Source organism: Opisthocomus hoazin, chromosome 6 (genome assembly GCF_030867145.1).
Source record: "Opisthocomus hoazin isolate bOpiHoa1 chromosome 6, bOpiHoa1.hap1, whole genome shotgun sequence".
NCBI lineage: Eukaryota > Metazoa > Chordata > Aves > Opisthocomiformes > Opisthocomidae > Opisthocomus > Opisthocomus hoazin.
In genome coordinates this window covers 66,563,383-66,585,122 of record NC_134419.1, presented here as the reverse complement: position 1 = coordinate 66,585,122, position 21,740 = coordinate 66,563,383, and the positions used below count along the sequence as shown (strand labels likewise).

At 41.4% G+C, this 21,740-nt stretch overlaps 1 protein-coding gene across 3 annotated transcripts in view; it reads right to left on the bottom strand.

The window, feature by feature from the left end:
* Positions 1–628: 628 nt before the first annotated feature.
* SLK (STE20 like kinase) overlaps positions 629–21,740 on the bottom strand; it is a 50,635-nt gene continuing 29,523 nt past the window's right edge. The window contains exons 9-19 of one of the 3 annotated variants that reach the window (XM_075423681.1): positions 18,701–20,122; positions 17,238–17,368; positions 16,840–16,963; positions 16,386–16,565; positions 14,257–14,349; positions 10,873–11,002; positions 10,503–10,627; positions 9,334–9,522; positions 8,045–8,170; positions 6,354–6,467; positions 629–5,769 (exon numbers count right to left, since the gene is read on the bottom strand). In XM_075423681.1, the coding sequence (XP_075279796.1) occupies positions 5,623–5,769; positions 6,354–6,467; positions 8,045–8,170; positions 9,334–9,522; positions 10,503–10,627; positions 10,873–11,002; positions 14,257–14,349; positions 16,386–16,565; positions 16,840–16,963; positions 17,238–17,368; positions 18,701–20,122 (2,781 nt within the window). In that variant the 3' untranslated portion in view covers positions 629–5,622. The remainder of the gene's footprint in view (positions 5,770–6,353; positions 6,468–8,044; positions 8,171–9,333; positions 9,523–10,502; positions 10,628–10,872; positions 11,003–14,256; positions 14,350–16,385; positions 16,566–16,839; positions 16,964–17,237; positions 17,369–18,700; positions 20,123–21,740) is intronic. The other 2 variants (XM_075423678.1, XM_075423680.1) reach the window with 2 other exon arrangements.

Here is a 21,740-nt window from a genome sequence, read left to right as displayed (position 1 = left end):
ACCGCGTGGAGCCCTGCCAAGGGCCGGCTGCTGCAGCATAGCGGGGCACGGGGAGGGGTGGCCGGGCTCTGCCTTCCCCCCTGGCTGCGCGGTGGTGCGGGTGTCTGCCCCACAGCCCCCACGCAGAGCCCGCAGCACCTGCTCACGGCTTTGGAAAGCGCTGCCCGCCCCGCACAGCAGTTTGGCCATGCTGAAGCGCTCAGTGCCCATAACCCCTTCCTGCGCCCAGCTCCTCGGACAAACCGGTACTGGCGCTGGGGAGCGGCACACGCAGGCGCTGTGCGGGGAGCCTGGTCGGCACGCGCATTGCGATGCCTGCTTATGGCAGCATAGAGGGACATGACGCGTCCAGCGGCCGAACTGAAGCACTTTTAAACAGAATTTGTCGATCTTTTTAAAAATATTTTTATATGTCTTTCTGTTTTTTTAAACATTGCGGAAAAATAAATTTTTAATGTAAACAGCCCAATTAAAGTGTGTTTGTCACCCCGAGCTTCCCTGGTCGGTGTTACATGGGGCAGCGAGCACCAGTTGCACCACGGCCATGGGCAGACGCGCCCGGTGGTTCCGGTGGCTGACAGTGTCACTTGTATTTCATCTGTTTTCCATCAACAACACGGAGGCCATCTCAGCAAACTGTGGTTTTATTGTATTTACAGCAGAATTATTACAATATTCTACAGAAAGCCATGAAATCAAATTACTTTTAGAAACAAAGACAAAAAAACGTGCCATTTGTATGGCTGCTACTGCGAGTTCACTTCCACGAGCTGTACACACAGACCCTTGGCCAATTATTCGTCCACCTCACGATTTTTGGTTGCTCTCTGTAAGGCAAAAATGCCTCGGTTTGCAGCTAACACAAAACATTCCACAAGGTGCTGGGACAGCACGAGGCTGGAGATGCCTCAGGCTTGTGTTCAGCGTTACAGATTGTGCTCAGGGTCCTTCTCGTTTCTGTCCTTCCCACCATTCTAGGACTGATAATCAGGAGACAGAGAAAGCTCGGCACGCCTGGCTCGGTAATTTTAGAAAACAAGAGCATCTTTGGGCCCAGCGCCTCCCTGCTGCTTTCTGTGCAGTGGAAGCCCACGAGCCCCTCCTTACTCAGGAGCCGGTTTGGGACGCGTTCCTCCTTTGTCCTCTGGCCCCACTGAATGCCCTCAAGGCCAGAAGCAGCCTCAGAGATGAAGAGTGAGGACTGAGGCGAGAGAAAGAGGGTGGGGAACAACTGAGAGCTCCGCAAGCAATACAGAGAAAAGCTGTGAAGTTTCTTTGGCCTTCTCTTTATCTGTTCTCACCTTGTGTAAGAGTGAGGAACACGCCAGGGCATCCTGGCCTCGGCTTGCCTGTGGGCGAGGAGGGTTAATTCTCCCCAACCTCGTCTCGCAGCTGACGCGAAGCTGACAGTGCGAGTCAGGGGACAGGAAACGTGCGTGGACCCACCAATGCAAGGAAGTTTCTGGGATCCAGAAGCAGGTTTTGAAGGAGAATGACAGGGCTGTAAACACTAACATAGCAGAAAGTTACCTCCGCAGCGACCACCCCCAGTGGTCCTCCGCGCCCCTTCCTCCAGCGACCGCACAGTCACTGGCCTCTGAACCCGCCCCGCCGCCGATGAACCGAGGCAGCAGTTCAGCCGAGGTGGCCCGCACGGAGCTGACCTGCACAGTGCAGCCTCATCCCTGGTTTTCAGCAAAGATGGGCATTTCTGAGGTCCGAGGAGCTGCAGCTGCACAGCTGCTCTGAAAATCAGGCTGCCTAAAAGTAGATGTAAGTGCCTGAAGTTAAAAAACCTTCTTTAAATCTTCCATGTACCAAAGCGTCCTTGAAACACTTGCAAGGCAGACTCTGTTTCAGGTGGAGAATCAGCTTAAGCTGCGTGCTGTTGCCATCGTAAAAGATGTGGTGTGACGAAAGTAATTGCATTACATTACTGCTTTGCTTGGCTCTGTCTTAGTTAAGCTGCTAAGTTTCCTATTTGTTAAGAAAAAAGATCAGTAGCATGGAGTTGTAACAGAGAAAGTCCTCCGGGACGCAAGAATATTTTTTAAACCATGTGGTTGATTAGATATTGAATACCTGTGAATGGAATTTTAAAAGGGTATTAGCTTACAGCACTGTCTGAAAAAAAGGATGCGGCTCGGAATGAAGATCAGCATCTTAAAAGTGATGTGAAAAATCAGTCTGAGCGAGCGCCACCGGCCAGGACAGCACGGCACTGCCTCCTCTCCATCTCAGCTCAGTTAACAGCTTCTAAAGAAAAATTTGTAATAAATCAGGCTCTATCTAACCCATCGTAACCACACCTCAGTATCGCATCTTGTCATACCTACGTGCTTCTTGTGTTCAGCAGAGTGCTTGGAAAAAGAAACAAATCTGGTTTATGGGAATCAGAGAGGAAAAGACCCACTAGAGCCAGGCCAACAGCCAAGCTCCCCTGGGCCGGGGGGGAGGCCGAGGGCTGCGGCGGGGCCCCGCTCTCCGCGGCTGGCAGACCCTCTCAGACAGCCCTGCTCCGGTGAGAGGCCGCGTTTGTCGCCGGTGCAGCTCCTCACCGCAGGAACAGGGGCAGCGAGACTCCCGCGGCTGGGAGAGCCGAAGGTCTCCCCGGCAGCGCTGCACAAGCAGGGGCCGGCGGGATCCCGCAGACAGCTCAGACCCAGTAACCACCGGGACGGGCGCAGAGCTGCCGCGACTGAAGCCGTCGGAGGCCGCGGGCCTGCAGGCAGGGTTTTGTGAGAATCCGCTGTAAATACCAGTGGACAACCGACAGCTTGCACTGCAGTTCACACACTTCAGCACCTTTGCTCGTTTCCCTGTGGACAGTATTTATGATGTAGTAAAACACAAAGGTGCCAAAATACTGATTTGCAGTCATCTTTTGAAGGGCACGTGGGGAAAATGAGATCTGCCACACACTCAGTGAGAAAGCACGTTGTTTAGGGTAAGGAAAATGCGCCCAGCTCCCTTGGAGAGGGAGCTTCTGACCTCTACTAAAGGGAAGTGACACGTGCCAGTAGAGAGATGGGATTTGGCATCTCAGGAGATCTCTTCCAGGCCTATGCGAGACCAAATTCATTTGAATGGAGTTCTCTGACGTTGACAGAACATTGCACGCCTCTTTCAGCTTCTGCAGTACTTAACACCGTGTAAGTACTCACGCTAGTTCCTGCTGCCCCCAGAAAAACCTATTTTCACACCTGTTACCAATTCTCAGCACAGTTCACAAGGCTGCAGCTGCTGAACAGCACTGCACCCCGGGAGGCCTGAGCATGCACCCGGCTGCAGCCCCCACCGCCGCGCCCGATCCCTCCTCCGCTGCAGGGCTGGGTTACTTGTGCCATGTGCAGCGAGACCCCATGTGCAGGGGCTTCTGTGAGCAGGAGCGTCAAGTAAAAGATTTAGAAGATTTAGACAGAGGTAAACACTATGCCGAGATCTACTGGCAAGTTATCACCGACACTGCCAAAAATGTCAGGAGAAGACTGACGTTTCCCTCTGAGGATTTAACGTGGACGAAGGCAGAGACGATCCGGGAGGGGAAGTCTGCCTGCCCTGCCTGCTCCCCGAGTAACGCACTGAGCCTACTTCATACGGCACTGCAAATAAATTCTGTTCAAGACAGAGATGAAGATTATTTAATGTTCTGTTAGTAACAGTCAATTTATGATGGTGGAGCTTTAAAAGTAAAAGGCCTTCAAAGACATTTTTCACCCTACTGAAAAAAAAAACATTTAAAGAACTTTGCATTTAGTAACAGATAACACTCTAGAGATATGGTACGTGAATTTACAACAGTACACAATAGACATTTACATAATAAAATGCCAGAAATGAAGGCTAGCTATTAAAGTAATTATGCTATCAAAAAGTTACAAAATTGAAATTAAAACATGCATTTTCCAATTTTTTTTTACTTGTGCTGGAAATGAAGTGTCTTCATTGAGAAGGTATCGGTTCAACGTCCGAGAATTTCAGCATCCCAGATTTCGACATGTCCGACTGACGTCCTGTGATACTTCTGGAGTTCACTCACATGCGTGAATCCTGTCCCCACGAACTGAGCGTCACGTAACGGCCACCAGTCGCACATTTGACGCAAGCGAGCAGAACAAACCGCTTACCGCTGAGGCCAGAGGAGACCAGCAAGCCAGGCCTCAAATGACGGAAAGCAAACACTATTTTACAAACGGAACTCCAGCGTAGCAAAGCACAGCTTGTAATACTGGTCTTGGCAGGACCCCAGCTCTGACCACCACAAAGAGTGCAGCAGAAGTGACCTAACAGCGCCGGATTGCCCTACCAGCTCTACCAGAAACAGTTCAGATTTTTTCCACTGCACATCAGTGAGGTAAAATAACTTATTGTACATCTACCAACTTGAAAAAGAAAACCTGCCTGTGTTAGTACGTGGCAACACAAATGCAAAAAACCCAGCGTCATAAAGCAGTTTGCCTATATATTTAACTTAAAATCTTTCTATAAAATAAAATGACTAAAATAAAAAAAAAAATCACATCTAACACTTCTAATCAAATCAGACTTCAGCCATGGTTATTTATAAATAGGAGCATCCATCTCCGCGCTGGGGATGGAGGCTGAAGGAGCAGGCTTTGGTAAGAAGAGAACGATGGCTACACCCGTTCCCGGGAGGGTCAGAGGAACCGCGCGCGTTTGCACACCGCTTTCTGAAAAACACATTCTACAGATTTTTCGATTTGTAGAACTAACTACCTATAATAGCTAAGGAAAATAATAAACTGTGCATTTTAAAGTTAGCATTTCTTTCACCTTTACATATTTTAGTGCAAAATATTTTAGGGTGAGGATTTACAACAAAAATGGCAGTAGCAGCAAGAAATCTTCCGGTTTGTACAGTTACAACAACAATGCTAAGGAGTTTTGTATTTTTAAATGACAAAACACTCTCCTGTTGCCAGGATTAGCATATCTATGCATTTCAGGCACTGCAGTAATTAAACTAGCACCCCATTTCATTCTGGAACTAATGGACAAAATATGTCATGGAGATCAGCTCAGTTTAATTTATGCCAGAGGTTTATTTTTAAAGAAGCTGCGAAGGCTTTTGCTTTTACCCATCCTGTTTAAACATAAGGGTTTCTTTCTCTGATTACTGGCGTGCTCCGAGTAATTGGTCTCAGTCCTTGCTGTGCAGACACTGCTCAACATTCTGAAGTTTTAAACCTCTCACGACAGTTTCAGTTGTGGAATTCTCTCATGGAGAAATCAGACGCTTAAAAACACAATAGCAGAACTAATATTACACCATTTAAATGTTCACATGAGAAACTATTTTTTTGTGATCAGAAAGAGCATAATTAATATTTTAGGCTTAAAGTCAAACGCACAGATAGCATACTTTTTGAGACGGAGATAAAAACCCCACTTATTCTTGAAACATCTGAAGGACGTAACGTTACCATTAGACACCTTTTTTCTTTTCTTCCATTCCGAGAAGTAACGAAACCGATCGCGACACCGATTGTCTCCACCAAAAACGAAAGCGCTCCGTCCTTTGCTGTACGCTGCAGATGAAGTCAGGTTAGACGAGGAGGATGGAGAATTCCAGATATGAAAACCCTACAGCAGTTCCCAGAGTTACGACCCAGTGGAGTGAAGGCTGGGGATTGGATAGAATTTTGAAATCCGGCTTTGTGTTGAAGGGTTAAGGCATTCGGATTCTCCAGTCATTTTAAAGAAAACTTCCTGTTCCTGCAGTTTCCTGGCAAATTCTTCTTCCAGCGTCTAAAACCGAAATCAGATTGCCATAGGATTACAAGGCAAAGAACAAGAAACCTATTACTCTGCTGACACATCGACTGATGTAACATGGTGACTCCCCGCGCCATTACAAAAAAAAAAAAAATCACCTAGCAATTATGAAACTGCAGACGACCAAGAGAGAGCAGCTAAGGGCACCATCTGCCCACAGGAAGCTCTCTGAACTGTGTGAAAATCTAGTACTGCCCATTTTCAAATAAAATATAAAACCCCAAACCAACCTGCAGCACCCTCTCTCCGTTACGTAGCACTCCATTTTTGCAGTAACCTACTGGCTTCTGAAGTATATTCCTAAAGCCAGACTTACCTCCAGCTAAGAAGTTTTATGTGCAGATTTGCACACATGCGCTGCAAGAGGCTGACAACATGCAAGCCCTTTTTTCTTGCACCTGCCCTTTGCTCAGCTCTTGCACTTTGTTTTAACATCTTTCATTACTCAGTGAACTACAGCAGTTTTGCACAGCAGCTTGATTCTCCTCCTCTGCGGTACTTTTTGTACTCTATTTTCTAGATCCAACTCTTCCGATTCACAAACTGCTCTGATTTACCTTTTTTCTCGGTCTCAACTTCTCTCTCCACTCCTTCAGTTCTTGGCTGTGCTCTTCATCGAGCTCTTTTAGCTTCTGAGTCTCATGCTCAACCAGTAGATGGCATTTTTCATTCTTAAAACAAGATAAAGATAATCCTTATGTAAAACTAATTCAGATTAGGCAACTCCACATTTGTACAGTGACATATGTTGTCCTAATTCTTTTTAATTAGCTTATTCCATGTAAATAGTGATGTGGCCAATTAGAAGACAAAAGTATGTTACGAGGCTGCATTATCAAAAGCTGACCTTTCCACCAGAACCAACTGAGATAAGAAATGCTTGTAAATCCAAACACAGTGTTGGGAATCACGGCAGCAGCTGACAGCGTTACTCAAAACTGTGTCTCACTGCGTAATACTGCTTTTCAAGGTCATACAGCGCTTCTGCTCTGCTTTCTGCAGACAGTTTGTGTAACTTCTTAAAATCAATTACATTAAAAAGGAGGTCACTTTTTGGAAATATTTCAACTCTTGCTGCCAAGGAGCTGAGACTAACACACGGGGCTTAGAGAGGAGAGAAACGTGCTTGCAGAAGCAGCCTCAGAATCGCCCTGTGAAATGGATAAGGATAATCAAACCACACACCAGCTTCACATTCCGCTCCGTAAGCTGTAGGTGCATCTGCCTAACCTTCAGAGGACTTCTGAAGCATGGTAAGAAAAAAAAAATAAAGCATTTGGCTACATCAGATCTTTGATTGTTCAGAGCAGTTGGCAATGGCGGTCTCTAAACCCCCATGTTCTTGTTTCCAGGGTTCCAGTCCCAGCTGGGTGTGACGCAGAGTACAAAACCACAGGCACAAAAATGCCAAGCACTTGGCTGGAGCTGAGGGCAGCGAGGGGCCAATTTTTCTTGGTGAAGCTCAGAGCAGCCCTAATCTGCTCAATTTTACTTAAGCTGAAACTCTCACAAGACTCCCTCCCACGGTACTTGGGGATTTACTGAGGCATTTGAGTGGCACACTCAGGGACGGTTTTCACAGGACGTAAGAAAGCGAGCAGAGCAGAACTAGCTTCACCGGTCACTGCAAGACTTCTCTACGCAAAGGTTATCAGCAGTTGAGCATTAATGCTTTAAAACTCCCTTGTGCCCCTGAAACAGGGAGAAGCACATTTAGTGGGAAAGGCCTCTGGCATACAGCAGCAACTTGCACAAAGTGCATCCCAAAAGGGACAACTTACAGTTCCTTATCGCAAAAAGAGAATTCCTTCCAAATGCCTTCCAGAGGCTCACGTACGCACGGCAGCCTGCGCTTTGTACAAGCCACCTCATTCCATGTGCTGCCACAAACGACTTGTGGGTAGTGCCTGGCGCTGCCTACGTCTGTTCTGATTAATGGTATTTCAGCAAAATCAGGTTAAAAGGAAATGCTGCCTACAGAAAATAGCACTGGGAACTCGACAGTTATTCTAGAAGTGATCATCTGCTTCTGGTTCATGCTCTTCTTGTGTGTAAAATGAGTTCTCATTTATAGACATAAGCACATGAGTCTGGTTAAGCAGTATGATGCTGGCCTTTGAAAGCAAAGTTGAAAAAAAATCTAGACCAATCACTAAAAATTAAGGAAAAGATGTTTCTGCTTCGCCTGTGGCTGTTATTAACCCGGGTCTTCCCACTGAATGTTCATTTAATACGATCTATTTTTAACCTGTAACTGATGCAGTTCTCTGATGTTTGCTTCACACTGCAACTGAAGGTCCCGCATTTGGTTTTCATGTTTCTGATGCTGAGCCAGTCTCTCATTCTTCTGTCTCTTTTCTTCTTGAATAGCAAACTAAAATTAACAATAAAGAGATAGTTTATATTGTGCCTCCAGATACAATGATTTACATGAGTCAAAAGCATAACAAAATGCATACATACAGAATAGCTGAAAAGAATTGTTTTAAAAGGTTTAAACAATAACTGCATTTTCTTTGTTCTTTTTTAAAATGCTTACAAAGGGAGTGCCCTCAGTTTTGTCTGTCATTCCATTTCTCTGTCTGCACTCCAATTTTTCCTTAAAACACAACACATTTCACTTCCAGACCCCTGAAACTGTCTGCCTCTGAAGCCAAGTGACACCGCAGTGTTGCCACGCGTGTCGGTTAAGGTTGGTGTTACACAGCTACAGGAGATTGAATTTTCCAGAGTTTTCAGCCTTGCAGTGCTCACGGTATGAAATCATGCTTTGGGACTTTTGTGCATCAGTACAAAGGAGATCTCTAAACCTCTTCACGACATTCCCTTTTGAAGAATGAGTGGATACCTACAGTTTTAGTTCAAAAACTCACAAAAATCAAGTATTCTTAATAATATTTCACAGATCCACAGAACGATTGAGGTTGGAAGGGACCTGTGAAGATCACCCCCCTTACTCAAAGCAGGGTCAACTAGAGCAGGCTGCGCAGGACTGCATCCAGTTGGGTTCTATCCCCACAACCTCTCTGGGTAACCTGTTCCAGCGTCTGACCGTCCTCACACTACAAAAGTATCTTCTTATGTGCATGTTGGATTTTCTGTGTTTGAATTGTGCCCGCCACCTCTCATCCTGTCGCTGTGCACCACTGAGAAGAGTCTGGCTCCACCTTCTTTGATCCCTCCCGTCGGGAACTCACACACGGATTAGATCATCCCAAGCCTTCTCTTCTCCAGGCTGAGGTGTCCCGGGTATTCAGCCTCTCATCCTATAACAGGACCCACCAGTCCCTCAGTCATCTTCAAGGCCCTTTGCAGGACTTGCTCCAGTAAATCCATGTCTGTCTTGTACTGGGGAGCCCAGGACTGGACCCAGCACTCCAGATTGTGTCTCACCAGTGCAGAGGGCAAGGGTGACTTCCTCCAACCTCACCCAGTACATCAACCCAGTTTTGTACCATCCATGAACTTGCTGAGAGTGCGCTCTATCCCACCCTCACATTAAGCACTTACACTATTAAAATGGCTTTTATTAATTACCTGCTTAATTTTTTCACGATCTTGGTCTGGAGAGGCTAATGAATTGATCCTTAAACTTTTCTTAAACATAGCCATTCGAGTCTTTGCTTCACTTCGCTGAATTTTAGGCAGTCTTGCTCTTTCCTGAGTTTGCTTGTTCTTTAGCTCCTCGATAAGGCGTTGATTGTATCTCTGCATTTGTTCTGTTTCCTAAAATTTTAACCATATGGAAACGTTACAGTGTAAGTATTAAGTTAGAATATTTGCATCTCATTTGATCCATAAGCATGCTGTTTGAGTCAGCTTCTTCCAGCAGAAAGACAGACCCAACCCTAGTGACATCAATGGGGAGAGGGCACCTTCCACCTACCCCAGAGCGCTCTGGATCATGCCCAACCCAGGTGAAATTCTCTAATGCTCTAATGAACACAAATATGCATATATTTACCAGTGGTTGTTCAGCTCCTGAACTGCATGTTAAGAAGTCTATGTTATTCAAAGGCAGGAACTTTTGTGGAACTGAACTTCCACTACTGCAGTTGTGAAGGGTCAGTCTGCCGCACAAGCTGGTGGAAGCAACAGCCATTATGGCGATAGCCAGCCCAGGCAGAAACGAGCCTTCAGTGGAGGCTGCTCCTGATCCAGTCACAAAGGACTGGACTATAATATCTCTCTATTTGGCTTACATTTTCAAATATTGAACTATTCTGTTTAGCGTTTTCTATAAAAACAAAATGCCTTGGGGAAAGTACGTGTTGTCTTCTGGGCTTTGACAGGATTTATCTATAAAGAGACAGTTGTCAGCTACTTGCCCAAAAGCTAATCCAGTTTATTATGTTCATTTAATTCCAGGATGATTTCCTACCAATTAGTTTTATTTAAGCACAAGCCAAAACCAGTTTTGGTGTATAAGCAGAATTAGGTATTTTTAATAGAAAACGGTTGATGTTGTGGAGTTTTTTTTAAGAATCAAAAGGTAAAAATATGACTGCTTATACCTCAACATGCTACTGAGTTATTAAAGTACAACGATTAAGCTTTTTTTATTTCAACAGACCGTATACAGCTTCAAAATACCTGTGTGGGTCTTGCCTGTGCAAGCAAACAGCTACCAGTAGAGATCATAAGACTATGTGATTAAAAAACGGATATTACAATACACGAAAGAAACCGTCAAAGTCAACACTAACTTTTTCATGCCTCTTCAGCAGCTGGTGTCTCTGCATGAAGTACTGATCTTTGAGCTGCTGTTTGAGGAGCTGGTGCTTCTCTTGTAGATGTCGCTCTTCCAGCTCCCAGATTGCAGCTTCGCGAGCTGGAAAACAGAGGAAGGTTGGTTCAGAAAGTGCAGTACAGTACTCTCGAATCTGCCTGCTAGGGTGTGTTTAGAAGTGGCCTACAAGTGCACTTTAAGAACAATGCTATTCCGTAGCAAATATTTTTATTACAGTGCTAGAATAGTCATGAAGGTCTTGATTTCATAAATTTAAGGCAGACTATTGTTTTGTTAAAGTACAACACAAATCTCTGTTTTTAAAAAGAGAGTCTGACGCTGGATACCTCTCATGAGCTGCTGTTTGTTGTTGAGGCAATCCCGTTCAATAGTAGCTAGTTCTGTCTTCTGCTGCTGAATAATTTTCTTCAGAGATGCATCCAGTTCTTGTTGCTGCTTCTGCACAAATTCCTGCTCCTGGTAAAAACCAATAGGAGTAAATCAAATTGTGTTCTTCTAACCACATTACATTTTAATGAAACTCCCAGTTCTCTCAGTATTAGCTATATATGAAACAAATCCATCTACGAAAATTTGAGCTAATATGCCTTGGCTATAAAATTATGCATCTCTTGTATTTTCTACATAGAGAGTAATTAAGAGTATATGTAATATTTAAATAATACCTTCAGAAATAAGACTAAAGGTAACAAACTAGTGAACAATCCGCAATTAATTCCATCTCTTCTCTCTCCTCAAAACAAGCTGCAGGTTCAAAGCTAGCAGACAAGCGTGCTCAATATAAAGTTGATCTCATTACATCTTTTTTTTGTTCATGGATGTAAGAAAATAAAAGTATGATTATTCTGCTTTGGATGATTAGTTAAAGCCTGTTTATCTACACAGCTGGGTTTCAGATTTGTGTCTCAGTCCTGAGTGGTTCATCCTGTCATGAACGCAAAGATACTGAGGTTGGGAGTTCTGCAAGACCGCTACAAAGACACCCAGTGGCTTTTGCAGGAGCTGCATTCTGCAGGACTCGTAAGCTTGTCGCACCAGAGCTGAGCTGGCTCCTCACAAAGCGATTTGCCACTTGCCAGATGCAATCTCCATATCACTTGCGTCTGCCCCTTCTCCAAGGTGTACCTGTCTGTTGCACCACATCATGAAAAGCGGTCAGTATTAAGGATCCCCCCTCATGCCCAAGAGCATGTTGCCTTTCTTCTTTGCAACTATCAAAAAAAAAGCATCTACAAGCATGCAAGCATGCACACATACACTTTAAGTACAAGAAATCAATGGAGATGTTTCTACTGTGATATAAAGGTCAAAAGAAAGGATGATGGCAGTGTCCTATCAGAGCCAAGGTGGGCAGCTGAAGCATTTGCAATCATATCTAAGAAAGCAACGTTAAAAGATGGCCTGTTGGAAGGGAGATGGGATCAGGCAGGAGAACCATACTGGGCTACAGACAATCAGTGGAAGGGTCTCCTGAGCTATGTATTTTTGTTTTTCTTTATTGAACCTATGCTACTTGCTAAGAGTTGTCAGCAACATAAGGAATTAAATGTTCATGAGAAGCACTTTTTATTATGACCAGGAGAATCTTGGTTTTCCTCTTCACAGATAGTTATTAATAGATGAGGCTTTCATCTCTTCCCATGGACAGCAGAGTTATGCTTAGGCAACAGAAACCCAGAGATGGAATCAGTTGGTGAAAAGTTCTGACAGTGGCAGACCTGAGGGTACAAAAAGAACTGGAAGGCCACATCTGTAAATTAAATCAGATATGCCTAATCAAATATATGGACTGGTGAAAAATACTGTTCCTTTTCCCTTTCCAGATGAAAAGAATAAACAAGAAGTTTATTATTCTGAGGGTGCAGGCACATAATTAACACTGTGTTTAATTTGTCAGGGATTTTTTGATTTGGAGGGAGTGGGGGGGAAGGCTGTCCTAGTGTAGTCATGGTCAAAAAGTAATTATGCTTGAGCTTTACTCAGTGATTTAAATACCAATGCTGCTCTCTCTACATGGTAGATCTTAAGAAGTTTTGTAATTGCTAGCACTGTGAGATAAACCAGGCAATCTCAGAAAACATTCTGGCTTTTCCATTTCCCACATCTACTGAAGTATCACACATAATAAATATCACAGACTTTACTATAGAACATGTTGGATGTTGAAAAAGGTGGACAGTGCAAGGCAGCCCACCTTTTTAAAATTACCACTTGGTTTTGTCCCATAAGTATCTTAAAATAAACTCAGATATCTTTATCATACATTGTTTCACTGCACACACAGAAGTCACACGTTGTTTCTCACATGTGCTGAACAAACAAGACACCCCAGAGAACACTATTATATTGCGTTTGTGTGAAACTTCAGTGTCTTGCCCAGAGTTAATAACTACTGCAATTTTGATCTTTTGACTATGAATAGTGCATAATTACATAAATTTGTGCTAACTAGTTTGGAGACAGCAGTGACATTGATCAGCACATATGAGCAGGAGAAGAGAAAACACACATCTGAAAGCTTAGGGAAATAAAACTTTTTTCATTCAGCTTTTTAAGACTTACATCCTGCATTTGTGCGTTGAAAAGTGTGCATGAAGACAACTGAAAAGACTGAATCATAACCTGAGCAACGCCCTGTGGGACACAATGTACTTCCTATGTCAGAATATAATGAAATATATTTCTGTTCTCAAAAAAAGAAGAAATAATATCTGCTGTATGTTAGTAATATACTTTTAAAATGTCAAGGCTAATCACACAGAAGTAGTCACTGATGAAAGTTCTAGATATTCTAAAACTAAACATCTGCACCTTGTCTAGTACTTCTTTATCATTCCAAGTAAGGATATTTCACCTTTAAAATTGTCTCTTTCACCTCTCACTTCAGCAAATTGAAACCAGCAAAGGAAACAAACTAAGTCACTACAAACACTATGAAAATTTAGGTTTCTAATTGTTTCCTTAAAATGTTCAAGGACACATATCCTTGTTAGGGGGATACTCAATCCCATTCTGTCCTGGGAAATCCCCTCTTGAATGAAACACATAAACGCATAAAGTTGCTATTATTTTCGGCTACGTCACTCACAAACTTTTACTCTTTAAGTTACTCAATCCAAACCCACTCTATTGTGTTGCAGACTCACTCTGTGGCCATCACAAAGTCAGTATTTTTCTGAAATACTAGCCCCCTCCCTTTCTAGTTGGGTCATATAAAAGCAGCACATCTGAAGGCGTGAAATTACACATGATGTCTTGTAAAGTTTCCATACACCTACACTTCGACATTTAAGTGACTTCATTTTACCTGCTTCTACGAGCAAGACGCCTCATGCTTACTCATTAAATTGATTTTCTTCCACTGCGCTTATATAGCTCGAAATGACTGACTATAACCTTTATAACTTGATGGATCTATGGGGTACTTACCACTCATAAAAGCACTTCAGATAAACTTCCCATAGAAAAATAGCGGTTTTGGTACTGCATATAAAATATCACACTCAAACCTGGAAATTGCTGCTCCTACATTTCTGCACAGTATACTCTATGGGATGTGATAACGGGAGTAGTCGAAGAAAGAAAGCAGTACGTAGGGTTAGTCTGAGTTAAGTTCCATATTCACTCATCAACAACAAGAAGTGAAATCATTAAGCTGTGTGAATACTGCCGCCTTTTGTATTTTAGTAGCTTGAAGCTGCCGTTGTTACCTGAGCATGCTGGCTTTGTGCAAGCTCCTCTTTCTTGCGTTTCATGAGCTCTTTTCTCAGCTCTTTTGGTGCTTTCTCCACTTCACATAAAACCTACAGTGTATATAAGCATGCAGAAGGTGGCGAAAAGAACACTTTTTCTCCACAGCAAGCATTACTGTGAACATAGGACATGCAGGTCAAGCACTAGAGGTACTGGGAAGCGTGCATTACTGCAGTGGCAGGGATGTTAGTTTAGTGAAAAGAGCTTAATGAAAAGAGAAGGAACAATAGGTGCTTTATGTACGCCAGCACAGCGCAGAAGGGAGGTATATGCCAGCCTCTTTTTGCATGCAGATGCTGCCCGGGGCTCTCAGAAATGGCAGTCTCTGGCTTGCATTTTCATGCAGCAGCTAGAATAGACAACAGTTGAGAAAACCACCACCTGCAAAAGTGGCATTTTCCTGAAGCGCTATGGCAAAAGGACTGCAGAGCGTGTTTACTTCGTGGTAAAGCTGTGAAAAATAGCTGGAAGTTTAAAGCAACCTCCACTGAAAACCAGCTATTCTGACACTGTCTCAAACATGAATTTATAAGATGCCATTATTAGTGTCTCCAACCGTAAATGACATCTACACAGGATGTACCTTGAAAATAATCATACAAGCAAACAAAATATTAATTGTTTGTAAGTGTTTGGTTCTGAAGAATTTAAAAGCAAAAACCACCAATAACTAAGTACATTTTCAAGAAACTTTTCATGACACGTACGCTGGAATGGAACGTGTTTCAGTCCACGATGAATTAGACTAGATTAGTAGAAAGACTCTAAATATAACCAGGCTAAATGAACTGACTATTATTCTGTTAATTTGCTGATGTGTTTTATTTATTTCTAAGAATTATAAAAAAGTAACATTGCACACTCCAATATAGCATGGGTAGTTTTAGAGCACCAGCTGCATTTTCCCTCAAACTCTAAATCGTCTTCTTAAGCTCTAAATACAAAACTACACACCCGGAAACAAATGCCTGTTTGTTTAATAGTGGAAGCATCACCAAAGAACAGAATCCAAATCACCACATGCTATTCCTCTTTCCGTGAAAGAACTGCTTCTAGCTCAGAGCAATATGTAAAATTCTTCCCGATTTCCCATGTAGGACCCAATCACCAGTAAATAAGAGAGAGACTCAAAAATGCAAGAGGTACCGCAAAAGAAGAAGAAGTGTTATTAACATATGAGCATATGGTTCAAACCAAATACAACTTATATTTTTTATGCACTTTTGTACTACAGGATCATACTATGCAAAAGCATGGGCTGTACAGATTTCTAAAGACATTTCTGTGAGTCTAGTAACTATTAGAGCAAACACTACAGCAATTTATATAGAAATGAGTACTACACAACTGATCTGAAAATGAAATAAAACAGCTTTTAAGATGCAAAATCCATATGGAAACACAGCACCTGCTCTTACTTCAATGCAAACAAATTAATAGCGTAAGGTGTCAGTATCAAACATCATTCATTTTGCCTTAACTGTATGACACATGATATTAGCTGTAAAAGATTTTAGGTTATCAAGACTTTTGTCTTCTGGCTTTTCGAGCTAAAAAACTAAATCCATGTAATTGCTGTCACTTTATATACAGGAATTCTAAACAACAGCAGCACACAGTCAATAAAAATCTAACAAATTAACGAAAAATAAACCCCATCTCTGGAATTTAAGTGGTTCTCAGTAGTAACCAAGACCATATTCCTTTCTTTGAAATTCTAATTTGATAAGTATTTACTAAGTAGCCATAGCTGGATTTGTTTAAAGAAAACTCAAATATTTTTCACAACCTTTAAGAAAATCCTTTTTATTGATTTAATATTTGAGAAAAAGTATTTTATTAAAGGTTCTGTGAAAAATAAAGTCTTCTGATTTGGTGATGTTTTCTAGATTAAGTCAACACCTAAATCTTCCTCTCAGCTGTTTGTATTTCGCTTTAGGCAGTAAAACAAATAACACCGACTGCTACTAACTCTTCAGTAACTCAGTATAGCACACGAGGTTGACAAGGCTTCTGGGAGACCTAATCTTGACCGTTTGCTATGCCCATACTGCTTATTTTCTATATTATTATCATTGCCTCTTACCTCCTTTTTTTTGTTCTTCAGCATGTTCTGGAATTTGGACAATTCCTTCTCCTGTTCTGCTTTGATGCGTTTTGCTTCATCTCGTAAACGATTTGTGTGTTCCTGTTCCAAGCGCTCTATTGTCTGTTTCTGCTGCTTTTCTAGATTTTCTATTTCTTGATCATACTGTCGCTTTTTGCTCTGTAAAAATAATTTCACATCTTTTTTTTAGAAAACGAAGTTCTGTTCAGTGAAGTGCTGTACCACAGCAGTGGATGGCAAGATGAACTGTTCTGGCAGGCGAGTTCTAGCGTACAAGCTGGGCACTCCACAATGCAAAATATTGCCTTTTGTTAATAAGAACTAAAACTAAGCTATAGCCACCATAAAAGGAAACATCCGATTGTTGCTAGTAGTGTTCTGCCTACTCCATCAAGTTGTCATATTTTAAGAGCACCAAAATCCAGAAACTCACTGTCATTTCCTGCTCAAAACGTCTGTACATCTGTTCTCGCTGTTGCAAAAGCTTATTGCTGAGTTGCTGTTGGGCTCTCTGTTCCTCTTTCTGAAGAAGCCTTAGCTCTCTGAGCTCTTGACGCCTAGTAACGTAAAAGAACACTTAATATTGATGGGAAAACAAAAGAAGGGGACAGTTACAAAAGATGAAAAAAGCATCTACAACTTAGGTCCAGTAAAACTAGTTTTGAACTGATTGGCTTACTAAGAAACAGTTTGCATTTCTTTCTACTAACAAAATAATTGAAACTAATCCTCAAATATTACAGAAATAAGATCATTAGCCCCCTTCTTTTATTCAAAGAGAAAAAAAATAGCTGCTAACCTCTTGTTAATTTTACTTTTAAAACCACTTACCGTAGAAATCGCATTTCTTCACTTTTCGAGTCATTTTCAGTAACTATTTTTGATGTGGTTACACTCACTTCTACTCCATCCACAACAAACTTCCGAGTTTTCTTTAAAGTTTTCTTTTGTCTTCTCGTTTCCTGAATAAAGCATTGCTAAGTTATTCTGTACTTATACAAGCTATATCCTTTTTTCTCTTTTTTTCTTAATATTAAATTTCTTCAAGTATTTCTGTGAAGGCCTACTGTATAGTAATCAGGAGTTGTTCTCGCATATCAGGTACCTCGCTAATCAAGTGAGAACTTGAAAAATTCTAATGTACTGAAACCTTCTCTAGTCAGCAAAGGAAAACTGTAATTATCGATCATCTAAATTGCCTGAAGAAAAAAAAATTTAAAAAATCTAGATAAGCCCTGAACAGCACTGATGTAGTTTTATTTTCAAGAGCTGAAGATGGCTGCAATTACTGTTTGCTTTTGACCATAGTTTTCCAGCCACTAAAAAAAGATATTTAATTCTGAAAAAAAGTACTGAAACAAAACAGCAGTTTACTCACCTATTTACTTCTACTTTCGAAATAAATTAAACTAGCAAGTTTATTTTTTTTATTCATATATATTAGTGAAAAATCACATGATGATTTTGCCTACAGAATTGGAGAAATCTCACTTCTCAGAGCTGCTGTTGTTTGATTACAAGAGAATCGGGACCCCAGCTGAAACTGCACCTCCATTGTGTTAGGGCTACTGCAAACACGCTTTGCACAATTGTGATTTTTTGGGGGGGTGGAGTGTTTTTTCTTCAGACCCATGGTTACACAGTGACTATCCTAGTATGGCTATAACCACATTAGTATAAAGATACAGACAAAGTTCATAATTTGGAATATGCTTCCTCTGAAAAAACTCATTCATTCTGACGTAACTGCATCGATACAGTACAACCACAGGAGCACAGCGTTGAAAATAAACAAACCTGAGAGACTGTCTGCCTTAGATCTCCTAAATCTAAACAGGGACACAGAAGATGGAAGTGACAGTAATTCAATGTAAGATTAAGTGTCAGAAGAGATATGTCCTGTTAAGACAGGGATTCTGTGCATACTATTGCATTGAACTAGTCTTTGTGAATATCAGCTCTGAACTACTGAAACACTCACAAATCTTCACCTTTAATATTGTTAGACTTCCTGCCATATGCTAGTCTACATTTTTAAAATACCATTATGCAACAAAATAAGAAAATAATTAGCAGCTCTGTGGATTCTAGCTTTGCTGCATAACTGCACAAAATCCAGACACTGTTAGAGCATGCAATTTAGAATACTTCTGTTTCTACAAAGCTTTATATTCCACAGTTTCATACTAGTTTCTCACTCAATTTTCATTGTTACAAACGTCAAACTTGGAAATAATTTTAGGGTCACACTCACATAGGATTTTAGATAAAAATATATGATTGCTTATACTTACCTGTAAAGATATTGATCCTGTCTCTTTGTTTTTACTAAGGAAACTAGAAATTGACAAGTTCAAATCAATGCTGCTGCTATCAGCCGTAGAACCAGTGCCTGAGTCCGCATCATTTTCTTTCAAATTCTCCGATTCTAGCTGCTGTAGAGTTTCAGTACTGTCTTGACTCTCTGTTTTAACTTTCTCCTCATTTTCTTCAGCACTAACATTAATACTGGGGACTGGAGTGACTTCAGAGTCATTGGCTTGTTCATCGGCACTATCGTGAAGCTTATTCTTCATTATTCCATCAGAAGTAACTTCCGAATGTTCTTTGTCTATCTGAATATTGTTTTCCTGGATATTCTCAGGTCTGTGCTCTTCTGCATTTTGGTCCATATCAGTCAGTTTATCCACCACTTTATTAGAAATATCCTCAGGCTTGCTCTGTATTGCCTTCTGGTCTACGTCATCTTTTCCAGAGTCTTTGATCTCCGTTTCCTCCATGCTGCTTATATCACAAATATCCTTAATTTCACTTTCTGCCAGTTTCTTGTCTACTTTGATCACTTTATCTTGGCTTTCCAACAGAGTTTCTTCAGAGCTGGTTGTCTCATGGACTTGCTTATCCTTACTTTCCACTGGCTTATCCTCCTTCTCAGGTATCTTATCCCCATCGCTGATCTGTTTTTCATCAATACCACCTATCTCCTTAATGTTGTCAATTCCATGCTTTGCTAGTTCCTTTTCTTCATCAGCCACTTTAACTGCAGCATCAGGTAGAGTTTCTGTGGTGCTGTCTGTTACAGACTCTTTCTGACCTTCTTCACCTTCCTTTTCCTCTGTAGTATTTTCTGCAGGGATCTTTTCCTCCTTACTTTCTGAGACATCTGTTCTCTTTTCCTTCTCCTCTTTTTCACCAGTTTCCTTAGAAATGGCTTCTTCAGTTTCTACACTATTTTCAGCTGTAGGTATTATTTTCAGTTTATTATATTCTGTCTGTTCATTTCCTATATCATTTTCTTTCTCTATTTTTAGGCTGGGTTCATCCTTTATTTCTGATTTTGTTACAGCATCAAGTTCTTTCTCTCCTTTCTGGGGCTCCATATCTTCACGTGCTTCTTCCAGGCTTTCTCCAGTCTTTTCAGCTGACAATACTTGGCCTTGCTCATTTTCACCGGTTGGCACAGAACCATTCTGCACTTTCATATCACCAACAGTAGTATCGCATATGTTATCAGCTGTTTTCCTAAATTGAATGTCCTCAGATTCATCTCCAGTTGTTTTTTCATCCGGAAATATAGCGCTGGCTTTGTCTTCCACTGCGTTACTTTCTGTTTTCTCAGAAAGAGATTCCAGAACAGAGGCATTCTGTGAAAGTTTATCCTCTTCAGAGCTGGCAATACTAAGGTCGGAGGATGCACGCTTGTCTGCAGGTAACTGCTAAAAAATTAAAGGAGGAAAAACATTTAATCATTTTCTAGCTTAATTAAAGCACAGTTCTACTGAAGAATATCTGAATAGAGTTGAATATTGTATTTACAGGCAGAGTTATATGAAGTTTATGATCTCAGAGTAGTTCATTAGGTATTACCCCAGAACAACTGCACGACCTGCAGACAAGCTCTGAACTGAGCAGTTTCACAAGAACCCTCTTCCATTTCTCATAATTTAATAAACTACACTGTGATTGAAGGAAAGGGATCAAGATCAGCCCTCTGCCTCACGCTTAACAGAATCTTCAAGAGCCTTTTTCCAATCACATTGCCTGTTCTTTTTTTTTCATTAGTTCAGTTCCCCAGTAGTCCCATCTACAGCTGGATTTGAAAGACACGTCTTTTTGACAGTTTGGCTAGGAAGAAGCTGTGTATCTTTAATTGGTGCAGCACTGATAAAAATGCAATATTAAGACCTTCTGCTTCATCAAAAAGAATATCTTTCCTTGTGTTCTTTGTTAAAAATGCCTGAAAAAAATTTTTCTGTTTCTGTTTTTTAATCACTGTGAAACTCCATTGAAATGGTGAAAACCTCCAGCAGATCTGAATAAGCAGCAATATGGAACTAGAATATTAACAGTCACATAACTGTAGAAATAGCTGCTGGCAGAATATGAATGAATATTATAGGATTACATACAGACATACAAAAGAATGTACTAATAAAGTATCATTTCAACCATAATTGCCCTTTCATTCTTCAAAGTGACTGCGATATCTGTCTACGCTTACTGTTAGAACCCTGTAATCTGCAGATCAGGCTTCTGATTGGCCATTGGGAACATACTAGCTATTGTAACAAGCATGGGTTTGATCACACGTGCCCTTCCTTAAGGTTTTCCTAAGCATTCAGAAAACAATTCCTTTTAAGTCAAAAGTGCATTTAAAAGATTTCTTCATGTGACTGCTCTAGAAGCTTAGTGTGGATCTCCAAGGAGTTTTTAAAACTACCACAAGTAAATAATGTCAATGCATCTACCTCACAGTTTCCTAACCTGCTGCTTGTGTCCAGACACTTAATTGAGTGACAGGGTGGACTCCTGCGGATTGATGGCTTAGCAGCTAATCAGCAGAGGGAGGTGGTGGGTGATGCCTTAGGAGGTAGACATTAAGTCCTGGAGGAAGTTGGTGGGAATACATGTTTGGAAACCTGCTGGGGTGGACAGGGAAAGTGGTACGAACGGCAGGGGATGTGACTAGCTTGGTGAGGGGAGTGGAGGGAATGGAGGTGTGCTTCTTGGTTTTTTTGCTTTTGTTTTTTTCTTTGACAGCCACACTGTAAAATCACAAACTTAGTTTATAGTATAATGGTCACATACCTTCCTTAATGTTTTAAGTATCTTATGGAATACAAATATGCATTTACTCATTCATCTAGTCATTTTGACTTAAAACCATATATATAAAAATCGATGTCTGATTTTTAAAATTCTACACTACGTATACATGTAACAATAAATGAAGATAATATTCTTTATTAGATAACAGTCTTCACTGTAAGTTCTTAAGGAGTTTAAGAACATGATAATTTTGAAAATGTTGACAACTTATTTTGCAATAAAGTT